The sequence below is a fragment of the Tubulanus polymorphus genome, chromosome 8 (assembly GCF_964204645.1).
Source record: "Tubulanus polymorphus chromosome 8, tnTubPoly1.2, whole genome shotgun sequence".
NCBI classification, from domain to species: Eukaryota; Metazoa; Nemertea; class Palaeonemertea; order Tubulaniformes; family Tubulanidae; genus Tubulanus; species Tubulanus polymorphus.
In genome coordinates, this window is record NC_134032.1 from 9607870 (window position 1) to 9628358 (window position 20489).

The window sequence follows — 20489 nt, forward strand, 5'->3', positions numbered from 1 at the left end:
GGCCTGAATGCGGGCCGATATAAACACAAAAATTCGAACAACTCGTCTTTAAAATGGAAGAACATGGATTCTATTTCAAATTCATAAATGCAACATGTTTGATTTAAGAAACTCCACAACCCATCAAGTGATAATATCTAGTAATATAATGATATAATATAATCTAAAATTTTGAAAACAAGTATTTATTTACACAACTACGAGCTAGAGATTAACAATATTGGGCCTGTTTCCGTTATCAAAATATCCTCAAAATGGAATGGACTAAATCTTCTGATTATAAGAGTGTATAGTGCAAAAAAGCAGCGATTAGCCAAAATAACAGTGAAAAAATCAGGCTTCGAACCCGCTTGAGAAGTTCGGTGGAACCTTCTGAGATGTTTGCCTTCTTTTGTGGGTAATGCAGGGGAATAGAATATTTCTCATTTTGATAAATTCTCAACGAATTTTGATGATGCAGTTATCTAGAATGTTCTTGATCCTAGGTCCTCGGTACCTCGTTCCACATTTGGCCTATACCTTCGTTCCCAGCGTAAAATGCATCATCAAGGTCGATATCAACCACTCTGTTGAGGCTAGTTTAGATTTAACAAATTCGACGGAAAAATATTGTTAAGGCTTAAGAAGAGTTTGGCCTGTTCGTATGAATATATATGACAGTGAGCTTGGCTCGTGCGAATACATGAAACAATATATGATTAAGGCTGGATTGAGTAGGATTCGAGTCGATACGGGTAGAATACTGTTTGATATAACATATGGAAGATCATTGATTAGATAATCACGTTGCATATCAAAGCGTACAATTTATGTCACGCGGCGCAGGTTTTGCAGTTTTGACTTTGTTTTTTGCATTGGCTTACTTGCATAGTATAGATTTTTTTTGCAAAAAAACCCGAGTGACCTTAATTCGAAATATGAACAATTAGTGCACGTCCGCATAGAAATCAGCCCGAGTCAGATCCAGATTAGCCACAATGTTGAGAAGCGTTTATGAAATTTGCAAACTAATCATATAACTTAAGACGACTCTCAATTTGAACTTAGACTTAAACGCAAACAGCTGACCTAGTTTATCAGCAAACTGATACTGAACCGGATTGACCCAGTTTGGAAGAGGAATCTTAACCGTCTGACCTTCAGTTTGAACACTAACGACATTGACCTATTTTGATTTCAGCTCTATGCGGTAGACTTTGAATTGCGTGTAGCTTTAAAAAACCGTTGCAAGCTGCTTTAGTTTGATTTCAATTGAACTGATGACGTCATATCGGGTTCCATTGCGGAATGAACTTTTGGGAGACGTCGCGGCGTACGTATGACGACACGACGCTGGATGGTTGCAGGGTCTCAAAGCTATCGTTAGATAGTCCTGATGTAAGTGGTTCTGGCTGGTGTTATGTGCCGCAGAAAGGCGGTGAACAGTCCTTCAACGATCCGCATCAAAACCAGCATCGCTAAACACATCTGCATCGTGCTGATCAAATATATGGCGAACATCTGGAAAAGCTGAAATGATTAGATTTTATTAGATGTTTTCTTCAGAGATAAAGCAATTTTCAATATAGAGTTAAAGTTAATAGAATTAAAGTAATTATAATGACTTAATTTTCACTGTTAAGTCGTAGTAATGGAACATGTTCTTATTTTGGCCGTGCAGTTCAAGCAAATAAAAAATGGAAATACATGTATATCGAATTTTGAATTTAGGGTTCTTATACGGCAATCAGAAATGAACTAAGGTTACAACCCATATGGAGCTATGGATCATGTATTTGGTTTCAGATTCGATGCGTCCGTGTAATTTCATCCTTTTCAGACTCTGAATATGCGTAATCGATATTGTAAAATTTGAAAGTGTGAAGAGAATCCAATTCTAACTTTCAGCAGTTGAGAATGGCAACAGATGACAGCTGCGGAACATGGGTCATCGAAATCTAACAAATGCCTTTGATTATCGAAGGGTCTTATACCCTTAAAAGGTGTTGGACGTTCCTAAAAATGTATGACTACCTGTAAAATCTATGATTTCATCAAATATCCTTGGCCCGTCTAGCTCTGTGGACACTTCGAGAAAAGATGGCTACCTGACCTGCTGAATCATGTCAAAAGCTGCATATTCACACTACGTTATTTAGAGCGGTCTAAATTTGGCCCGTTCTAATTCAGTACGGACCAAGCGTTCAACACTAGCAAAACGTCCGTTCCAAATTGGTCCGCTCCATTTTAGAATTTGGAATCATCAAAAATTGTCTTAAATAATAACAGTCATAAATCTATCTTTTATACATCAATTTCGGGGTAAAATACTCATGGCAAAATCTTGCTGGGCAAATCGAAACTATCTGTTACCAATTTAGCAACGCGCGTGTGAAATCGCACTCTGGTTTAGCCAGTTCCAGGTACGGGACCATGTCTTACTAACCATAGTGTGGGCACAGCCATCATGGGGTATATGACACCAGTCACCTTTCGTGAAACGGTCTAATCGGACAATTCGATGACGTCATATGGGATTTACGGAGGCAAGCATATTTTGTGATGGAAGATAGGCTACTCACGAGATGTCTGTTGAACGATGAGGTGTTGAACTGTTTGGGAATTTCGACCAAGACATTCTTGCTATTGGTCATACCCATCAATAGGTTGCCGAGCATCACCGCGGCAACAAAGAAATCCTCTTCGCGTACCACAACCTGTTTCTTCTGTTTTGCTTTTTTGCTATCTTTCGTAGGCCCTATCCAGACAGCCGACGGTATATCCAGCTTAATATGGCCGCCAGGCAGCTCCAGGCGGTCGGAAGGATCGGCGATGAGCAAAGTAACGCCGTCTGGCGGGATTTCATGAGACTTTTCACTTTCGACGTCACGTGGCAAGGAAGACTCGACGGAAATTGTAGGCCGATGCTTTTCTTTTCGAATAAAATCCGATAGATGGCGCTGGCAATTTTCGGCATTCAGAACCGTGACTTTTCCAACGAAAGATATCGTTTCGGGTAGAAGAACGTCTTGTTGTGAACTTAAATTCGGCTTATCTTGACTAGAATTTTTGTTGGACGGTTTCGATAATGTTAACTGATAAAATTTACCACTTGTTTCAAAATGGCGGCCGCCGCCGCTACTGTCGGCCGTTACCTCGTTATCGGCGTAATCGTCATCGTTCCCTAAGTAACTGACTATTATTAACACAAGGCCTGTTACCAGTAACTGAAATCAAACAAATAGAATGTAGTCAATCGTAGATGGTTGAGAAATTTCAAACGGAACGGGGCGGATACAATGGGGGGGGGGGGCAATATCAATCACATTAATGATGGGACTAACTACAAGTTAAATCTTTATAGATTGCTGTTTCGGCGTCTGCCAGAAACTACTATAGGTAAATGCACACATTTTATTCAAATGTCAGGAGAATGCATTTTTAATTGATAGGAAAACACTGCACTCGACCCCCCTCTGCTCAAATTCCTGGATCCGCCCCTGGACTGTTCCTCGGCACGGACTGTGGCGCTGGCACGAGCTAGGCATACGCTTACCATTTGAGACAGGAACAAATACATCTGCTGAAATCGCCAGACGATATCGAAATAATCGCCGCCAATGTCGTCTGCTAACAGAATCGGAGATGACATATACAGCTGAAGTGACGCGATGAAACACGTGACGCCGGCAGCGCTGTACAACACCGTGACGTATTTCAAATTGTCTTTCGTTATCACCATGGCTATTGCGGCGTTATGGTCGTTTTCATGCTGGAAAAAAAGCAAATGGTATCTTGACGAAATGATATTTCAATTTAGGCTGGTAGCTAGCTTGTTTCCTGTTTACTTTAAGACATCTTCGGTTGGATGCATTTTAAGGTAGTGGGGTCTCATAAAGCGGTTTCTAATCAGGATCTTAATCAGGATACTTGGGAAATGTTTCAATATATACGTTAACCTTTATTTGCTGCTGAAGTTTCCCAGCTCTAGGAGGAACATATTCAAATTACTCGTAGAGAAGTTTCCAGGTCCAATGCGCCATAGTTTGGGCCAACTTCAGTTTTCGTAGCCAGTCGACTAGTGGTCGGAACTAATAACCGAACACACTATAGTTCGGTCGTAACGTATTCACAGTGTCGGTCATCTTGAACCTAGGTCCGAACTGTAGCGACCGTGCTCATATGCGTGGTCGACCATTTCCGGACTATAGTTCCGACTAACGGACATTCGGTTTCATTTGGTTCGACTATAGTCGACTAACTCCGATAACCGAAGATGGCCCAGGTGGCGCCTCGAGGCCCCCATTGTTGCTATAACTTTCGCTTTTGTTTTTAGAAGCTTCTATTGAATATCAATGAGTCTAGCTCTGCAGTCCCTTGCTTGATAATCGTAATCTATACATCATTTTATAGGAAATGAAATCTTAGTCGGAACTATTTCGGCGAGAACACTAGATTGCAAGAAAATATTGGTGCATTAAATTTCCTAGGGATGGTGTGCATTGTCAGCAAAACCGTTGGAACTCTCATTCGAAATAGATATCGTGTCACATGTGGTTTGTGAACACAGCGAGTGGCCGCGATCAGCACCGATGGAAAAATTTTTTTATCCAATATTAATATTGAACGCCGTTCTGAAAAAGTGCTGGTAGCTATAGCATACATCGTGCATAAACAAATCGCCATGTCTAATGGATATATAGCTGTTGTAATGCGTGGTTGGTACGCGCACTTGAGTGACAGCTGGACGGACAACCGTCGAGGGGTATATGCTGTAAGCATAGAACACGCGACGAAATACGCAGACTGCCCGCGAAAAACTGCGAAACTGGTTTGTCGTCAAATTAAACCGATGGACGTCATCGGGTATTGTTGATGGCAGTCGAATCAGCAATGAATGGCACTCCCAGCGGGCGGTCTGCTAGAACTTGTATGTGGGCCCTCCTCCAGACAATTTGAAAATGTTGCGCTGAAGCATTTCCGATAATTTCGGTTATTTATACAAGTCAATACTGGTCCAGCTAGACGCAACAGTTCCATTGACAGGCAATAAGAGTCTGTTTCTAATCATGGAAGTGGTCCGTTCCGAAATTTAGAATGGACTCGGATCGGTCTTTAGGTCGGGCCAGATTGGTCATGTTCCGTTTTCAAAATAACGTAGCGTCAAAATAGGTTATATACAACTAGTGAACTGGTGCCAAAGTCGAATTCAATCTACACAACTGTAGAACTGGGTCCAGAGTCCAATTAAACCCACACAACTGTGGAACTGGGTCCTTAGTAAAATCAAACCCACACAACTGTGGAACCGGGTCCAGAGTCAGAATAAACCCGACACAAACTCCGGAAACTGGATCCATAGTCAAATTAAACGCACGCAACTTTGGAACTGTGGAGCCAGATTCGCGAATTGAACGCACGCAATTGTGGAGCTTATCAAACTCGCAACTGCGTCAATGGAATTATTAATAGGATTAGGATCTAAAACCAATCACCTGCACAGCCGATAACCTAAACACTCACCCCATGTAGGCCTAAACCTGAAACCTTATCATCGTCATCAATGATTACTCAACAAGCATTTTAACAATGCTGCTACCATTAGCTGGAGATTCCATTGAATGCGTGTTTTTTCTTCGCAACCTGTCGCGACTGTTCAAATTCAACGCTCTAACGCATGTAAAGTAGCTCAGTACTCGCTGCCGGAACAGCTGTCGCAATATAGGGGACAATATTGGGTGCGTGATGTGCAATTATTGAATAGTCTGTTAAACAACCGCGAGTCGAACGATAACCACACTCAAACGTGGTGAACGGATAATAAGATAAAAACCTACTATCTACAGCTTAAAAGAATTAAAAGCAAGAATTTATAAAAACAAGAAATTCTTGCTTTTAATTCTTTTAAGCTGTAGATAGTGGGTTTTTATCTTATTAACCGCGAGTCGGTGTGGATTTCTTACTCGGTAAAGTTAAGGCTGCTAGAAATTCGGTAACAGCGAATGTTCCCCAGTAGATATTCGCCCAGGTGAAATGCTGTTCCCCCAATTCGGTTCTTTTATCAAATTAGAGTTATATGTAGTGTCACCAACGGGATCTTTGAATTTCGCTTGAGTGAGTTAAAATACCACAAAACGTCCAAGAAAAAACAAGTGACAGCACACAGAGTTCCTGTCTTCAGTAGTACTTTATTCAGCGAACTGATTCTAGATGGGTACAGCGGTCTCCCTCTACCGTCCAAAACAACTAGTATATATAGTTCACTTCTTAATTATCTTATCAATAAACCCATTACCAAAACAGTAAAAATTGTCGTTAGCTCAACCTGCGTTGGACGAAAAACCATTCAATTTAAAGTGACGTGACGATAAACTTGATTACTTCTCAAACTTCTCATTAATTTCTGTCTATATACGTGACATTTTCTCACTAAATTCTGACATAAAGTTTGAATTATAGTTTGCGGCAGCAGTTCTATTTGTTAATCCCGTTGGTGACAGTAGTACATGTATTGTATATATCAATTTTTCAAACTTGAATGCACTGATAATTATTACCTCACACAAGGAGGGTATATTTACTGAATGTAGGTAACCCCCCCCCCCCCCCCCCGGTAAATATCCCCCCGGTAAAACTCCCACACGGTAAAAATCCCCCCAGGTAAAAATCCCCCTGGTAAAAATCCCCCCAATTTCAGTTTTCTATCAAATTTAAGTAAAAAACCTAAATGAAAACAGATAATACTTTTTACAATAATACATAGTACATAGATAGGTACACAGACATTTTCATATTACTTCTAAACTAGATTTCTTCATAGAAATTTTCAGAAATACGATAATATCATTTTTATGCATGTTACTAGTTAAAAGTCACAGAATAATGTCATTTTTATGCACGTAGCTTGGCCAAAGTCATTGATTATCCAAGGTGAATATTGTGATAAACATCACGGAAAATCTGAAGTTTCTGAAAACTACTATAAGTTTTTCAACATAAGGATATTGAAGTATTTTGTTGAGTATTGCTGCAAATTGGGGGGAGGGGGGATTTTTACCCTCTTTTACCCCGAGTTGGTGTCAAATATCGAGTAAGAGTTTGCGAACCACTAGACTCTCTCTCTCTTACTGAGTTGAGACTGGTAAAATTCTACCCCGAGTTGGTGTCAAATACTGAGTAAATTGTATCCAGAGTTGGTGACAAATGCCGAGTAGGAGTTTGCGAAATACAGTAGACTCTGTCTCTTACTGCGGTTGAGAATGCTAAAATTCTACCCAGATTGGTGTAAAATACTGAGTAAGAGTTTGTGAAATACAGATGACTCTGTCTCTTACTGCGGTAAAGTTGAAAATGCTATTATTCTACCCAGATTGGTGTAAAATACTGAGTAAGAGTTTGTGAAATACAGTAGACTCTGTCTCTTACTGCGGTAAAGTTGAGAATGCTAAAATTCTACCCAGATTGGTGTAAAATACTGAATAAGAGTTTGTGAAATACAGTAGACCCTGTCTCTTACTGCGGTAAAGTTGAGAATGCTAAAATTTCTACCCAGATTGGTGTAGAATACTGAGTAAGAGTTTGTGAAATACAGTAGACGCTGTGTCTTACTCAGCGCAAAGTTGAGACCGGTAAATTCTCCCAGAGTTGGTTTCAGATATTGAGTAATGGCTTTACAAAATAGTGAAGACGGTTGGTTTTACTTGAGTCAAGACTGATAACAGTGATACATACATAATGAAATTCCTAATGGCCGATCCTCAAATGAAATGTCAACCTTTTCAAAACTTAAAAAAAAGAACTTCAAAATTGATATTAAGCTAAACATCCCCAAACCTGTTAATATCGTATTGTCCTAAACCCGCCGCTGTGTGAACCTATATTTTTCCAGTGATCTCGCTGTAATAATGAATTAGAATTCAACACCACATTTTTTATATGAGCGTATATAAAGGAAATTACACCTGACCTCAAATCGACAAATTGAAATAACTCTCAAGTACTTTTTACGCGCAGTTTTTTAGAATGAAATTTGTCCGATGTTATAATATGTGGTATATACTGTGTATTTTTGGTCGTACTGGTTAAGAGGATCGCTTTAGAGTAGGCGCATGGTTCAACGGATGATCAATAACGCAATGCCATAGTAATGTGGGTAAAATTAAGCCTAGCTCGTCGTACAGTCGTTTCTATTTTTAAGAACGAAAAAGGTTTATCTTACGGACGTTTTTATTTCAACATCGCGGCAGCCGGTCTCCATAAATCCCCTAGATAACAAAAACGAATTAACCAGTTTTTTACTTCTTCAGGCGCGGAATCAGATGGTAGCATCGTAGACACGTGTGGCTAGTGCGCTACCGTCACGAAAATCTCGAGCAAATTAGCATATTTTTTCACCCCCAACGTGTAAAGGGCACATGGAGGACCCCCAATCCCCTCTCTCGTTTATCGAGGATTATGCCATTCTTTATAAGTTGTGCTTCCCTCACCTGTGGTCCCTGGATCGGCATTCGCTTTTCAGCTGTAAATACCTAGCAAATTCCTCTGACATCGTCTACCAAAATATGACCGCCCCAATATAGACCGTGGACTCTTCAAAACGGATTGTTGTCGGGGCCTGACGACTTCATCGCAATTAGGTTAGGCCTTTGTGAATACGCGTGTATTTTTCAAAGATCATCACTGAATTTATATGCGAATAAAAAAAGTTCAACTTACCCATTTTAGAATAGTTGATAAACCATCATTCTGGCGATCAGAGCAGATAAGGGGAAAATGACCATTCGACTGAGTTGAAATTGCTTTGGGGTGAAGTATGGATTGGGCATTAAGCGTAGATCCCGTCACTAGAGTGAGAAGGGAAGGCTATTGAAATACGGGTTTAACGTGTTTACAAGCGCCGCCGAGTTTCCTCACAATAGTACATTGAAGACTTCAAACCGGTTTTCAAAGATCTTCGACTACAAGTGTCTTTTGTTGAATTGGCGTTCCACTGAGTCAAAGCCCGGGCAACATCTAAGCTAAGTTAATAATAGTTCATGGACAATACACTTTCTCGGGAAGGGGAGTATGTATTATCTATTGTCTCTCGCGCAGGGGGGGGGGGGGGGCTTTAGTTTCACCTTTCACCACAAGATTAAGATCAATTTCGTGAATTGACTATCTAACCATAAACCGAATTAGTAAAGACATTCAACATCGATTTCAAAGTCGTTATTAATATCCAGCTACACAAATCGAGAAGATACACAATATCCGTGTACGATGAATATACAAGAGTAATCCCGCAATAAATCAGCCAGAGTTCTTGTGGTGAGTTTCAAGGTCACTGATTTCTGTAAACGTCCACCAGGGGGCGTTGAATATTGAAATTTAGTACCGAATAAATTTGCATAGGTATTTACATACGATTTCAATTTGGTTCTTGTATGAATAATTTACTTTATTCGTACTACCGAACTTTTCTGAATACTTTAAAGTAACTTTATTCTGCACGACTCCTGATGATGATTCCTTATACGAAACGTTACTCGGATAAAAAGAACTTAACATCTTCGTCTGATTTATTGAAGGATTTCTCAAGTGTATCCAGCCACATGCCACAGGTCGCTTTAATGCCTTCGCAAGCGTTGGAACTGCAATACAATAACGCAAGTACTAGATTGTGTAAAAATATCGATCCTGCTAAAACTTTTATTACTGCAAGATATCCTGATTATCATAATTTTTGGTCACGATCTTAGCGAAATAAATACGTGTATATATATATCATATTTATTTACATTATAAGAATAAATCTTCGCCCGAAAATTTACTTTTTGAAAATTGATGTTCTGTGAGAAAACGAATAAAACTAACTCGTCAAAATCTTATCGAAAATCTTATGCCTCGATTTTTAGAAGTTGAAGTTAGAATTTTGACGACTGTTCTAGGAGGAAAAAAGAACCGGTAAAACCGCAAAATTATCAATACAGTCTTCTCAGGATTTTGACAATCAATTAGATCTCATTGTAAACCCTGGTCCATTCAGCGCCTCCATGCAGTCAGAGACTGGTGCCATTTTTCTATAATCCTAACTTTGTTTGTCATGTCTAAATCGTATCTGTCGTTAAGTCAGTTCCGAAAATACGAGCTTCTAATCATAATGCCAGCATTTTCTTCAACTCTTCTGGACCAAGAATTTCTCTTCACATCCTCTTATGAACATGGATTGGGAGTCATTTCCAGACGCTCCCAAATTTCCCTCATTTGCCAGCGGTCGACGTTCGTCACGATTACGGACGTATTACGCTTGATCCAGCAAGCGATTTGCTCACTACTCCTCCGGCGGTGTATCACGTTGTTCGCAAATCTGCGATTGTGAAATAACCGAACGCCCTCTATCGTCGCCAGAATACCCGTGAAGTATACGTCCTCCATGTTTATGAGGCGAGTGCGCAGCGCGGCGCGGTAGAGTCTCGATGCCGTCCGCGCGTGCATCACGTACGCATTTCCGGCCAAATACGGCGGGTAGACTTCGAACGGGTATTGCCCGACGGGTACCCCGTATCGCCCTCCGCGAATTACGAGCGGTCTAGGACCGTTGACATATCCCATTATCTTATTTTCCAGACCGAGATTGGCTGCGTTTACGTCTTCTAGAAGTTTCGGAACGTTTACGAAGATGTCGCTATCGGCTTTCATTACGTACGCGGCGTCTGGGCAGTGCTCGGTCGCCCATCGAAGAGCTAGGGCCGTTTTCAGGGTTAGATTACCATACACATCGTCGAAATCGGCCACTATCAAATCGGCGAAGTCTTTAAACTCTCCCTGTAGGTTCGTCTCGCTTTCACCGCCATCTGGTGGCGGTTTTCCGACTAGGTAATAAATGCTGATTGCGTATCGCGGAAGTTTTCGCCCGTGGGTCCACTCGCCCGTGAAGCTCGACGTTCCCCACGTTATTCGCAGACGATCGCGCGTCAACTTGTCGCCCACGCGTGACGTCACCAGAACGAGTAAATGAGGCGCTTCCGGTGACTTGCATCCGGGGTTTAAAATCCATTTAACCTCCGACAGATAGGAGTTGACGATCTGGTCGCGTTTTTTGAAATATTCTCCGTAATTCTTTTGCTTTTTCAAAACGTACCTAACCTTCCTTTTTCGAACCGGAATCGACGCAACAGCGGATTTTCGACGTTCTGCGATTTTCGACACCGGGCGAGCACCTGCGCCGGTTTTCAAAACGGTCGTATTTGCGTGCCGATCGCTCGATATTATCGACCGTGTTCCGAATAAAGCCCCGGCAGCGATGTAAATAAGAAATAACGTTTGAATTATCACGATCGTCGTCACCGTCGCTTTCAGCAGCCGAACGAGTATTTTCGACACCATGATCGCCGCGGAATGTCCTCGCGCGTTTATTTCTCGCAAAACGTTCCTGGAGAGATGGCCGCCTTACCTACACCATTATAATCCTAACCGGGTGGCAAAATAAACCGCTTGTTTCATTTCAGCGAGATCGTGCAATTAGCGATCGACGCAATTCACTTAAGTCTTGCTCACATATGATATTACACACATATATTCAGAGATCACATTTTTCGAACTTAAACACGAGGAACCCGCATATAGGCCTCTACTGGTAATGACGCGTATATACAATAAGACATTTAACTATATATTTGCATTCAAACGCAATGAACCGCAATGAATTCCTCGTCCCGGCAGTGTGTTTGTGAGAGTCGCTATAATTAACAAGTTTGGCCAAGAACGTTTTGATGTGCAAACAAATTAACAATAGACCCTTTCGATGTAATCAAACTTCCTGTTTTAAACATGTCAACGCGTGCTAATAGACTCTACCGATACTTCGCTTCAGTACGCCTGAACTTGAAGCACTAATTACTCGAAGGCCTGAATGATAAGGTCTTTGGCCAAAACGTTGCTCCAAATATACATAATCATTTACGCAAGAACTTGACATCTGCTGAATTATTGTAGGATTTCTATCTCTCTATATATATATATAGTTGTGCTGTGCTGTGACAAGTGGTCGAATTTACGAATTTTTTGTTTGAATTGCAGTACATTAATGGAAATTTCAGTTCCGGATCATTCAAACAATCCTCAAGCCAGCTTGAATCAGCGAGTCACCAAAACACTGCTTTTACACATTGTAAAAGCAGCTGGTGGGACCTGCTTTCCGTAGACCTATTCTTTCTCTTTTCATTTTTCTTTCATTGGCAATCATAACTTATGACGAATAGAACACCATAAACCTTTATCAAATCACTAGTAGGCAATTTGATGATGTCATAGTCACAGGATATTGTCGATGCTACCATTATTTGGGAATTTATGGTACGTAGCATAATGTATGGCAGGCATAATACCAAGTACAAACGATGATCTCTAGGGCGAAATCGATTTTTGAAAAACTTAATTCTCAGTCTAAAATTCTTTGAATTTGCACATAGTGGGTTTTTATCTTTTATCTTTGGCAGGGTCTACGTTTCCAACGAGGATTTCGGTTATTCAGTGGCGCACCAGAACACCGTTTCGATCGATCAAGATGGCGGCTATGGGGCGGACCGGATTTTCATATCTTATGTTGTAACTAACGTTTGTTATGTTTCAAATTGCTTTCATCTGTTTTTTTTTTGTAAATAATTGTAAATACTGTTTTTTCCTCCATGTACCATGGGAATGGTTGGAGTGATATAAATATTCGTATTCGTATTCATATCCGGAAGATGAGAAATCAAATTACAAAAGAAATTCTCGCTCGATGATAGAATCATTTTATTCAATAACATTTTACAGTTGAACCTCGTTAATACAATTCTGTTAAAGACGAAAATCGTTTATTACGACGATTTTACTTTTCCCACAAGATTCGTATCAACGAGTTTCCGATTTGCATGTTACAATTATTTTATTAAAAAATCGAATACGACCAGAAAACGTCATTCTTCCCTTACAACGCTACCTAGCGAAAAACGCCCGAACTGGTCAATTAATCAATTATTCTTCGCCCAAAATTGAACATGAATAATACTGACGCTTTTTATGCTAATTTATGTAAATAATACTCTGTACCAGGAACAAATAGGAGTATAAAACAGGAATGTTTCATAAATTTGATGTCGGAAAAAGTTTTTAAAATATGGCACATTGAATTATGATATGTTTGACAATACAGTAGAACCCGTTTAATTCCGGATTTAGGACCAACAAAATTCACCCGGTTTACGGGGAAATCCAGATTTAAAGTCATTTTCTTGTATACTAATGAACAAATGGACTGCAAATATTGTCCGGATTAGACCAAAAACCAGATTAAGCCGATCCGGATTAAGCGGGTTTGACTCTAAGTCAATACTTGTATTAATACAAGATGATGTTCAAAGTGAAAGTTAGTTTTATATTACAAATGTATATACATGCATATATTTGTTTTATACGTCAGCAGTTTCTTAATTTCTGGCCGGATAATCATAGAACGAGGCAAACCTTCCTTTGGGGAGTGGATTGAATTTTATATATGTAGTGCAGCTCTCTGAAAAAGAGGGGTGGGGTTAGTTTGGCGAAACCGTCAAATTACAAAGTCAAACTCAAATGCAATATCCGCATCAAATTAATGATATTCGCGATATAATTATCGAGTCATATTATACGTTTTCAAAATTTCTTGCCTAGGCCATAGCGAAACTCGATGTGATATGATCCTAAGATTGCCCGTAAGCCTACTGTGGCAGGGCTTCATACTGTGGTATTCTCGATGCCATCACGTTCGAATCTCTGCCGGGGAGAATGGGATTGAATTGTTGCGTGTGAATCGCCACCTGGTTCCGGAAGTGAGGCATTGTTTAGCCGTGTCGTCGCAGCTTCTAGGTCCGCAGAAACCGGAGACTGAAAGAGCTAACATCGTTCATTGCGGAAGTTAAATCTGACGCACAACTGAAGAAGTAGATTCACATGTACCTTAGATAGATATATACATGTACGGTACTGGAGTTCCCCCAGCCAATTCCCTTCTTAAAAGGAGGACGAATTTTCCATCTTCGGTGGAATTTTCATTACGTTAAAATTACACTTTTCATAGTTAAACCTAGGGGTCCAGGGACACCACGCTCGCTTGGGAATTGGTTTTAAATGCTCAACAATAAAAACATTCAACTATCAACACCACTGTTGACCTTGAGCTCACCACAATCGTGGAGCATGTCAAGATCACAGTACGGCCAACTTACGACCTAATTTTTCTTATGCTGATAGGCCCTTCGGAAATACAACTACTGTATACATAAATGATCAAGATAATTGAAAGCTTCACAGATGTGTAAACAGTGCTGATTTCGGTCAACATTAATGGCTGCCAGGTGGCCATCTTGAATCTGATTTAGACCAGTTTTTGGGCTGAAGATGCGTCTGTAGTGGAAAGATGTATATAACAAACATCAAGACAATCCATTGAAACGTCTTCCAAAGTTCCCAAAATAACTTGATTCTGTCCACAGATGAACAGATGAGCGAGAAGTGAACGCAATAGCCTGCTGGGACGTAAGTCCCAAGTGGGTAAAAAATATTTACAAGTAATATAGAATTAACATTTGAAAAATAACTTAAATTTTTAAGGGACTAGCCAGTCAGTGATATAATTACATACGTAAACAAAATTAAGTCTTCAAAGATTGTCCGACTTATCTTTGATTAAAATGCAAAATCATTGTAATGCTTCAGTCCGATTTTGAAAAAGATCGCAAACTTTTGCAGCATGAAACTGGACCTTGTGCAAGACATTACATCAGATAATTGTCGATTACCTAGAATAATGAATTAAAATGTAACAAAAATAAAATGTTCATAAAAAGTTCAAGCTCTAAGTCGGGCCCTCCGGATCCAATGGGTTACTTGTGGCAACTGCTGGGCGATATACATCCATACAAAATTTGGTAATGATTTGGACGAATGGGCGACCACTGGTGGTCAAATCCAATGTTGATTTATGCCATGGCCACACAGATCGCTGGTACCAAGCTTCATCATGTTCCTACGATAACTGTAGGACTATTACTAATGATTTTAAGTAAATTTCGATGACGGATGGCCCGACAGTCACTGCAGAGCTAATAACAAATATCACTATAAAATTCATTTTTAAAACCCGTCACCAACAATGCAATGATGTCATTGGGGGAATACCTGGAAGCAAGCTTAGAACCCCGAATGATCTGTCTCTATTCCTCTTCATCGTGGCTGCCTCCTTATGCCCTAATGATAGCTTCAAATAAACTACATAGACAATTCTGAAACAGAGCGTCGGAACAGGGGCGGCCAAAGCCACCCCACTTTTTTGCTTAACAAAATTTTTTTCAAAAGCACGCTGTACCGCGTAGCAGCTCGTCGTTCTCTGTACTAGGTGGTTGGCTCACGGCTTTTCATGCTTCTGTGAATGAGACTGTGAAATGGCCCCAAAACGTATCTCCAGCAATTGAATTTTCAAATTTTTCTAGGGGAGGGCCCCCAGACCCCCTTCAGAAATAAGCCTCGCCACTGAAAAATTCCTTCCGACGGCTCTGTGAAAAGATGGCCACACCCCGGTAAAATACATGTAAAAGACATCATCGTCAAGCATCCCTCCTTTCTGAAGTGTCTATTTATGGAGTAATTTGATGATTTCATAGAAGGATTTATGGAGGCAACCATCTTTCTGGAAGTGTCTTACCAGTAATTCAGCTGACATCAATAGGGGGATTTACATAGTCAGCCATATATTTGCGTTATTCTGGGCCCTGTTTCACAAAAACGACTAACCCCTTAATCCATTCAAGATCAACTCAATTAACAAAGAAATTAAATCAATTCAAGAAAACTTTTTGTGAAACCGGATCCAGGTCAGTTATTCGTTGTCGGCGTTGTTCTTTTCTTCCTGCCCGATAATCTCGACGCTTTGATTCGAGTGAATATTCTCCACGATATTCGATGATGATGATTGCGCGTTTGCTCGGGCGCGACTGCGTCATCTTCGCCGCGTAGCTTCTTCAATTCCTGGATGATCTGCTGTTTCTTTTCTCTCATTTCCTTTTCTGACGGGCTGTGCATCACTAGTGGCAGCGATAGCCGCCTACGTGGCTGAGTAGCCATGCCACCACCACTTGTAGATGGCAACGTAGCCGATGGCGAAAACGGTTCTTTCGTTATCTGGCTCTCGACCGTTATAGATCCGTCGTCGCTACGGAGTTTTCCAAGTTCGCGAAAAATCTCGCGTTCTTTTCGTCGACTTGCCGCTGACGCATCTGTTTCCGAGTCCGGCAGGCGGACTCCGTCGGTTGCCGACGACGGCGACTCCTCCAACAGCGCCGACGTTTCGATATCGACCATTGGAGAGGTCAAGGTCGTAAAACGGAACGTACCGCCTGAACACTCAAATTGTTCGTCGACCGGTCCGACCTGGAACGGAGCAACCGATGGTGAATACTGGTTCCGATCGAACATGCAAGGTGGCGCACTGCACGAGGAGATCTTCCGTAGATTTGGTGGGGAATTGTCAAAATTTGTATCGCAACCAGATTCCTCAGCTGTAATAAAAGAGCAGATCAGTGAGGGAGATTTATAGAGGTAGCCCCCTTTGTAGCAGTGTCTGAAGAATAATTTCATGTTATAGGGGGGATAAAGCAGTCATCTTTTCTTAAAGTGTCTATATGGGTTGAGTAGATGATGTCATAGGGGGATTTATGGAGGAAGTCAAACGATCTTTTATGAAAGTGTCTATAGTAACCATCTGATGACGGTATATATTTTTGCTGCAAATTGATTTCCTGACATTGAAAATGCTGATGAAACTGAATGGCGGTAACTGAGTAACAACTAGCAACACCTAGTGGAATCCTTGCTTGCCATAGTATCAGTCAGTGCCGTTGCCTCATTATTAACCCTTTTGCTGCGCACAAAGAAATGAACACATGTGAGACATTAATTATGAAATTAGATTGAAAATTCTGAATTTCTTTCTGAGAAAAGGCCGTACGCACAAGCAGTGCAAGTGTGTATGCAGTGAAAGGGTTTTAATCATTACCTTCATCTCCCACTTCCTCCTCATCATCAGTGATCTCATTCTCACTATCCTCCTCCTCGGACGTCGCATCCGTATTTGTATTCATCGTACAGTTATCGCCGACCATTATAGCATCGCTGTCTTTGATCGTGATGTATTTACCGCAGAACAACTGATAAATGATCTGCGGCTGTCTACCGTCCGCGTCATCATCAACACTGCCGCCATTGTTGCCATCGACGACGCTCGGTTTTTTAACCGGGTCGGTATGGGCGCGGTCGGCTCGGCGCCGTCTGCGCGTTTTCTTCCGCGGTCGTAACTGAAACAAATCAATGCTTTTTATTTTACGATTACTATTCACCGGGTAAGATGTCAGAAATCCCCACATGAAATCATCAAATTCGGAGATATTGATCCAGATATTAAAGGCAACTTTTGCAAATGGCCCTGTGAATTCACCAGAAAAGATAGCTGTCTCCATAAATATCATCCGCTATTGGTATTTCTAGAAATGATTGCCACTTTTACAGATTCCCCCATGACATCAAACTATTCCTTCAGAAGAGCTAGTTGTCTCCTAGTAAGTTACCTAATCATTGGTGTTAAGCTTTTTATAATCGGACGTGCTTATACCAATGTTCTTGTGCAGTGGTTTGTGAAAATATCCAATCGTGAAACTAAACCACTATAGTGGCCGCCATAAATAATCCCATATTACATGATCTCATTACAAAGACATTTCCAAATAAGCTGGCTGCCTCTATAAAAGACCTTACGACTTCACTGAATATAGTCCAGAAGCTTTCAGAAAAACAGTTCCCCATACGATCGAATACTCATATGATTTACTAAAATTTCAACCAATATCTTGAAGTGTAAATGTATGTTAACTTACTGATATCTGGGGACGGTCACGCTCGTAGGTACATCGCGAATGATCATAGAATAAAAAGTCTAAAACCGAAAAAAAAACATTCCAAAAGGTAAAATTTAGAAATCATTTTCATCACTTTTGTATATGACGAATTCACATACATAAGAAATTACATCAGCAAATTTAGAAAAGTTTCCAAATACACAAGATTGATGTAAAGGGGGTGGATGGGCTGTTAGCCACATTCTACTCACTTGCCACGAGTTTCAGAATGTGGACGCCAGCGACAACATTCAGCAAACACCGGGCGAATTCCGCGCAGCTGGAAACCGCGTCAAATACCGACAGCATTTTTCTTCTTATCTTTGTAAATTTCAATCATTTTCGCATTCTGTGAAAGAGGAAAATATATCAAGTCAGGCTTTTCGTTCCAGGAACAGTTCTATGAGTAGTTTTTACAGTACTACCTACAACTCTGATACAAGCCGCTGTGGAAAGAAGTAAGGCCCAGTGATAGTGAACATGAGGCAGCTTGTAAACCCCATAGTTCAGTTAACTTTATGATAGGTTAGGCTATACCAACCACACGCAGGTTAATGACTATGAACCCCTCCCTCGATTGGACAAACAATATCCAGCAGAGCGGGCTTGCTCGCTGCTGGATCGTCACAGTGAGTTCACTGTGATGATAGGACTAACCGCTACTTTCTGATACCAGCCTCTAGGTCTATATGAGGAAACTTTGAAAAGACGCACTGTACTGGGTAGGGCTTTGAATTTGGAGCCCCAGTTACACGAGGCACAGTCATGTGTCATGTGATCCGATGAATAGACTCTAGTTAGTAGAAGTAGTAACAGTTACCGAATCCCAGTTACCTAGGGCTAATCGTTGGAGGTTACAAGCTTATACCAAAAACGGATATATATTCGATGTAGTATGTGAAAATATCCGATCGTGAAACTTAACCGCAGACAGGTTAGGCCTACTGACTATAGAAGAAGGGAACTCAGTACTACGTAGTAAGATTTCTCTCGATCCGAATAAACATTTAACAATTGCATTAATTAAGACTACTTACAGCGCTTTTAGACTGATGACAGTCGCCAAACTATTTCAAGAATCGCGCCTCAGCCATCCACCCACTTCAAGTCATTGATTCCAGGTTTATTCGCTGTTTAAAACACGTCCAAAGTCAAGAAATTCGCCGACGATTTAAAAATATTTTCCCGGAAATAAAATAAAATAACCTGGGAATTCCCGTCAATAAAATTGTATTTACTTCCGCATTTGCTTCTCGACGCCGCACGGATAGAACAATTCAATTAAACGTATCTTTATTACTTCCAAACCATGTGAGGACCGGACGCAACGCACTTTGCCACTGGCCGTCCGGTGTCTATAATTTGTTATCATAACCGCAATTTTGTATGTGGAATATGCCTAATTGTGAAACACATTTTGAAATCAAAATTTATCGCAGAAGAATATCATCGTTTTGTTGCCCCAATGCGTCTATCTCTTCACCAAACCTTGTCTGATGTACCACACTAGGATCACGGTACGTAGAGCAACGTTAGTCACTGAGTGGAGACAGCCACACTACAGGACTGGGTGAATCTATCTCATACGTGGGGACCCACCCAAAACTTCTAGCCCGCGTGCTAGCCGATCTAACCCACGGGGAAAATTTGCAGATTTTCTACTTATTTTCTTCCAGTGAAAAGGATGGCTTTGGTGAGTCCTTTTTTCTATCACGTGGTCAGGTCCATAAGCGTACACTGGTATCACGAGAGACTAAAACGGCTTTTTTAAGGGATTCTTTTAGGACGATCGTACTACCCTCTTGCAGATATTCAAACGATTTCATGTAAACTTTCTCCAGTATTTTCGTTCTCTCTCCAAAAAAGAAAAACTAGAAATTCTGTCGGGCGCGGGGGAATTTTTGCGAGCGAAAATTGAACGATCGCCTGAGATGGCGAGCGTGTGAGTAATGTAGAGGAGCGATGCGGCTCGGAGCAAACACAATTTGAAAACTGATCTAAGTCCTTCACCTGACGATGATCTCTAGGGTGAGATCGAAACGTCGTTGTATTTTATATATTTTAGGTTGTTCGAATAAATCAATTCTTGGTTTTAAAATTCTTTTAATCTGTAGATAGTGGGTTTTTATCTAATGATCAAAGTCCTGTAAATGTTTTGATTTTCCTTCTCGAAAAAGTGATCGACCTACCTCTGGCGGTTTGACCGCGGTTCAACCTGTTACATGTCTAATCACTATTCATCCGGACAAACACGAAATATGTTTCGGTTCACACGTATCGCGCGCTCGAGAGCAACCGGGGGCCATCGGCTGGTTACGTCTGGACGCGCACGTCCTGCGCTTTATATAAACCTACCTTACCGGTCTTCTTTATCCGAACCTCATTAGAGCACGCGTCGACAGTAACAGCAATGACATCAGCAATTTCAGCCATACTGGTACTTCTAACGGCCGCCATCGCCCTGGCTAATGCACAGGTATAAAGTCTACAATCATAGAAATAATTCTCTTACAATTCCTATACAGTTTACTCAACAACATATCATTAACTCTGAAACTAAAA

At 40.9% G+C, this 20489-nt stretch overlaps 3 protein-coding genes across 4 annotated transcripts; all 3 read right to left on the minus strand.

Annotated features, from left to right (window-relative positions):
* Nucleotides 1–97: 97 nt before the first annotated feature.
* Nucleotides 98–20375, minus strand: LOC141910253 (uncharacterized). Of its 2 annotated transcripts, none has more exons than XM_074800984.1 (4): nt 20283–20375; nt 3536–3751; nt 2562–3206; nt 98–1509 (listed from the first exon to the last, which is right to left on the minus strand). In XM_074800984.1, the coding sequence occupies exons 1-4, from the start codon at nt 20358–20360 to the stop codon at nt 1363–1365; spliced, it is 1086 nt and encodes a 361-aa protein (XP_074657085.1). In that variant the 5' UTR covers nt 20361–20375; the 3' UTR covers nt 98–1362. The 2 variants fall into 2 exon arrangements, with proteins under 2 accessions (XP_074657085.1, XP_074657086.1); XM_074800985.1 differs by lacking the exon at nt 20283–20375 and adding an exon at nt 5503–5732.
* LOC141909916 (beta-1,3-galactosyltransferase 1-like) lies at nt 9787–11346 on the minus strand. Its single transcript, XM_074800600.1, has one exon. The coding sequence runs from the start codon at nt 11344–11346 to the stop codon at nt 10174–10176; it is 1173 nt and encodes a 390-aa protein (XP_074656701.1). The 3' UTR covers nt 9787–10173.
* On the minus strand, nt 12741–19108 carry LOC141910101 (uncharacterized). Its single transcript, XM_074800815.1, has 5 exons — nt 18965–19108; nt 18140–18276; nt 17907–17965; nt 17033–17330; nt 12741–16535 (listed from the first exon to the last, which is right to left on the minus strand). Exons 2-5 carry the CDS (start codon nt 18234–18236, stop codon nt 15853–15855), a joined length of 1137 nt encoding a protein of 378 aa, XP_074656916.1. The 5' UTR covers nt 18237–18276; nt 18965–19108; the 3' UTR covers nt 12741–15852.
* Nucleotides 20376–20489: the final 114 nt, after the last annotated feature.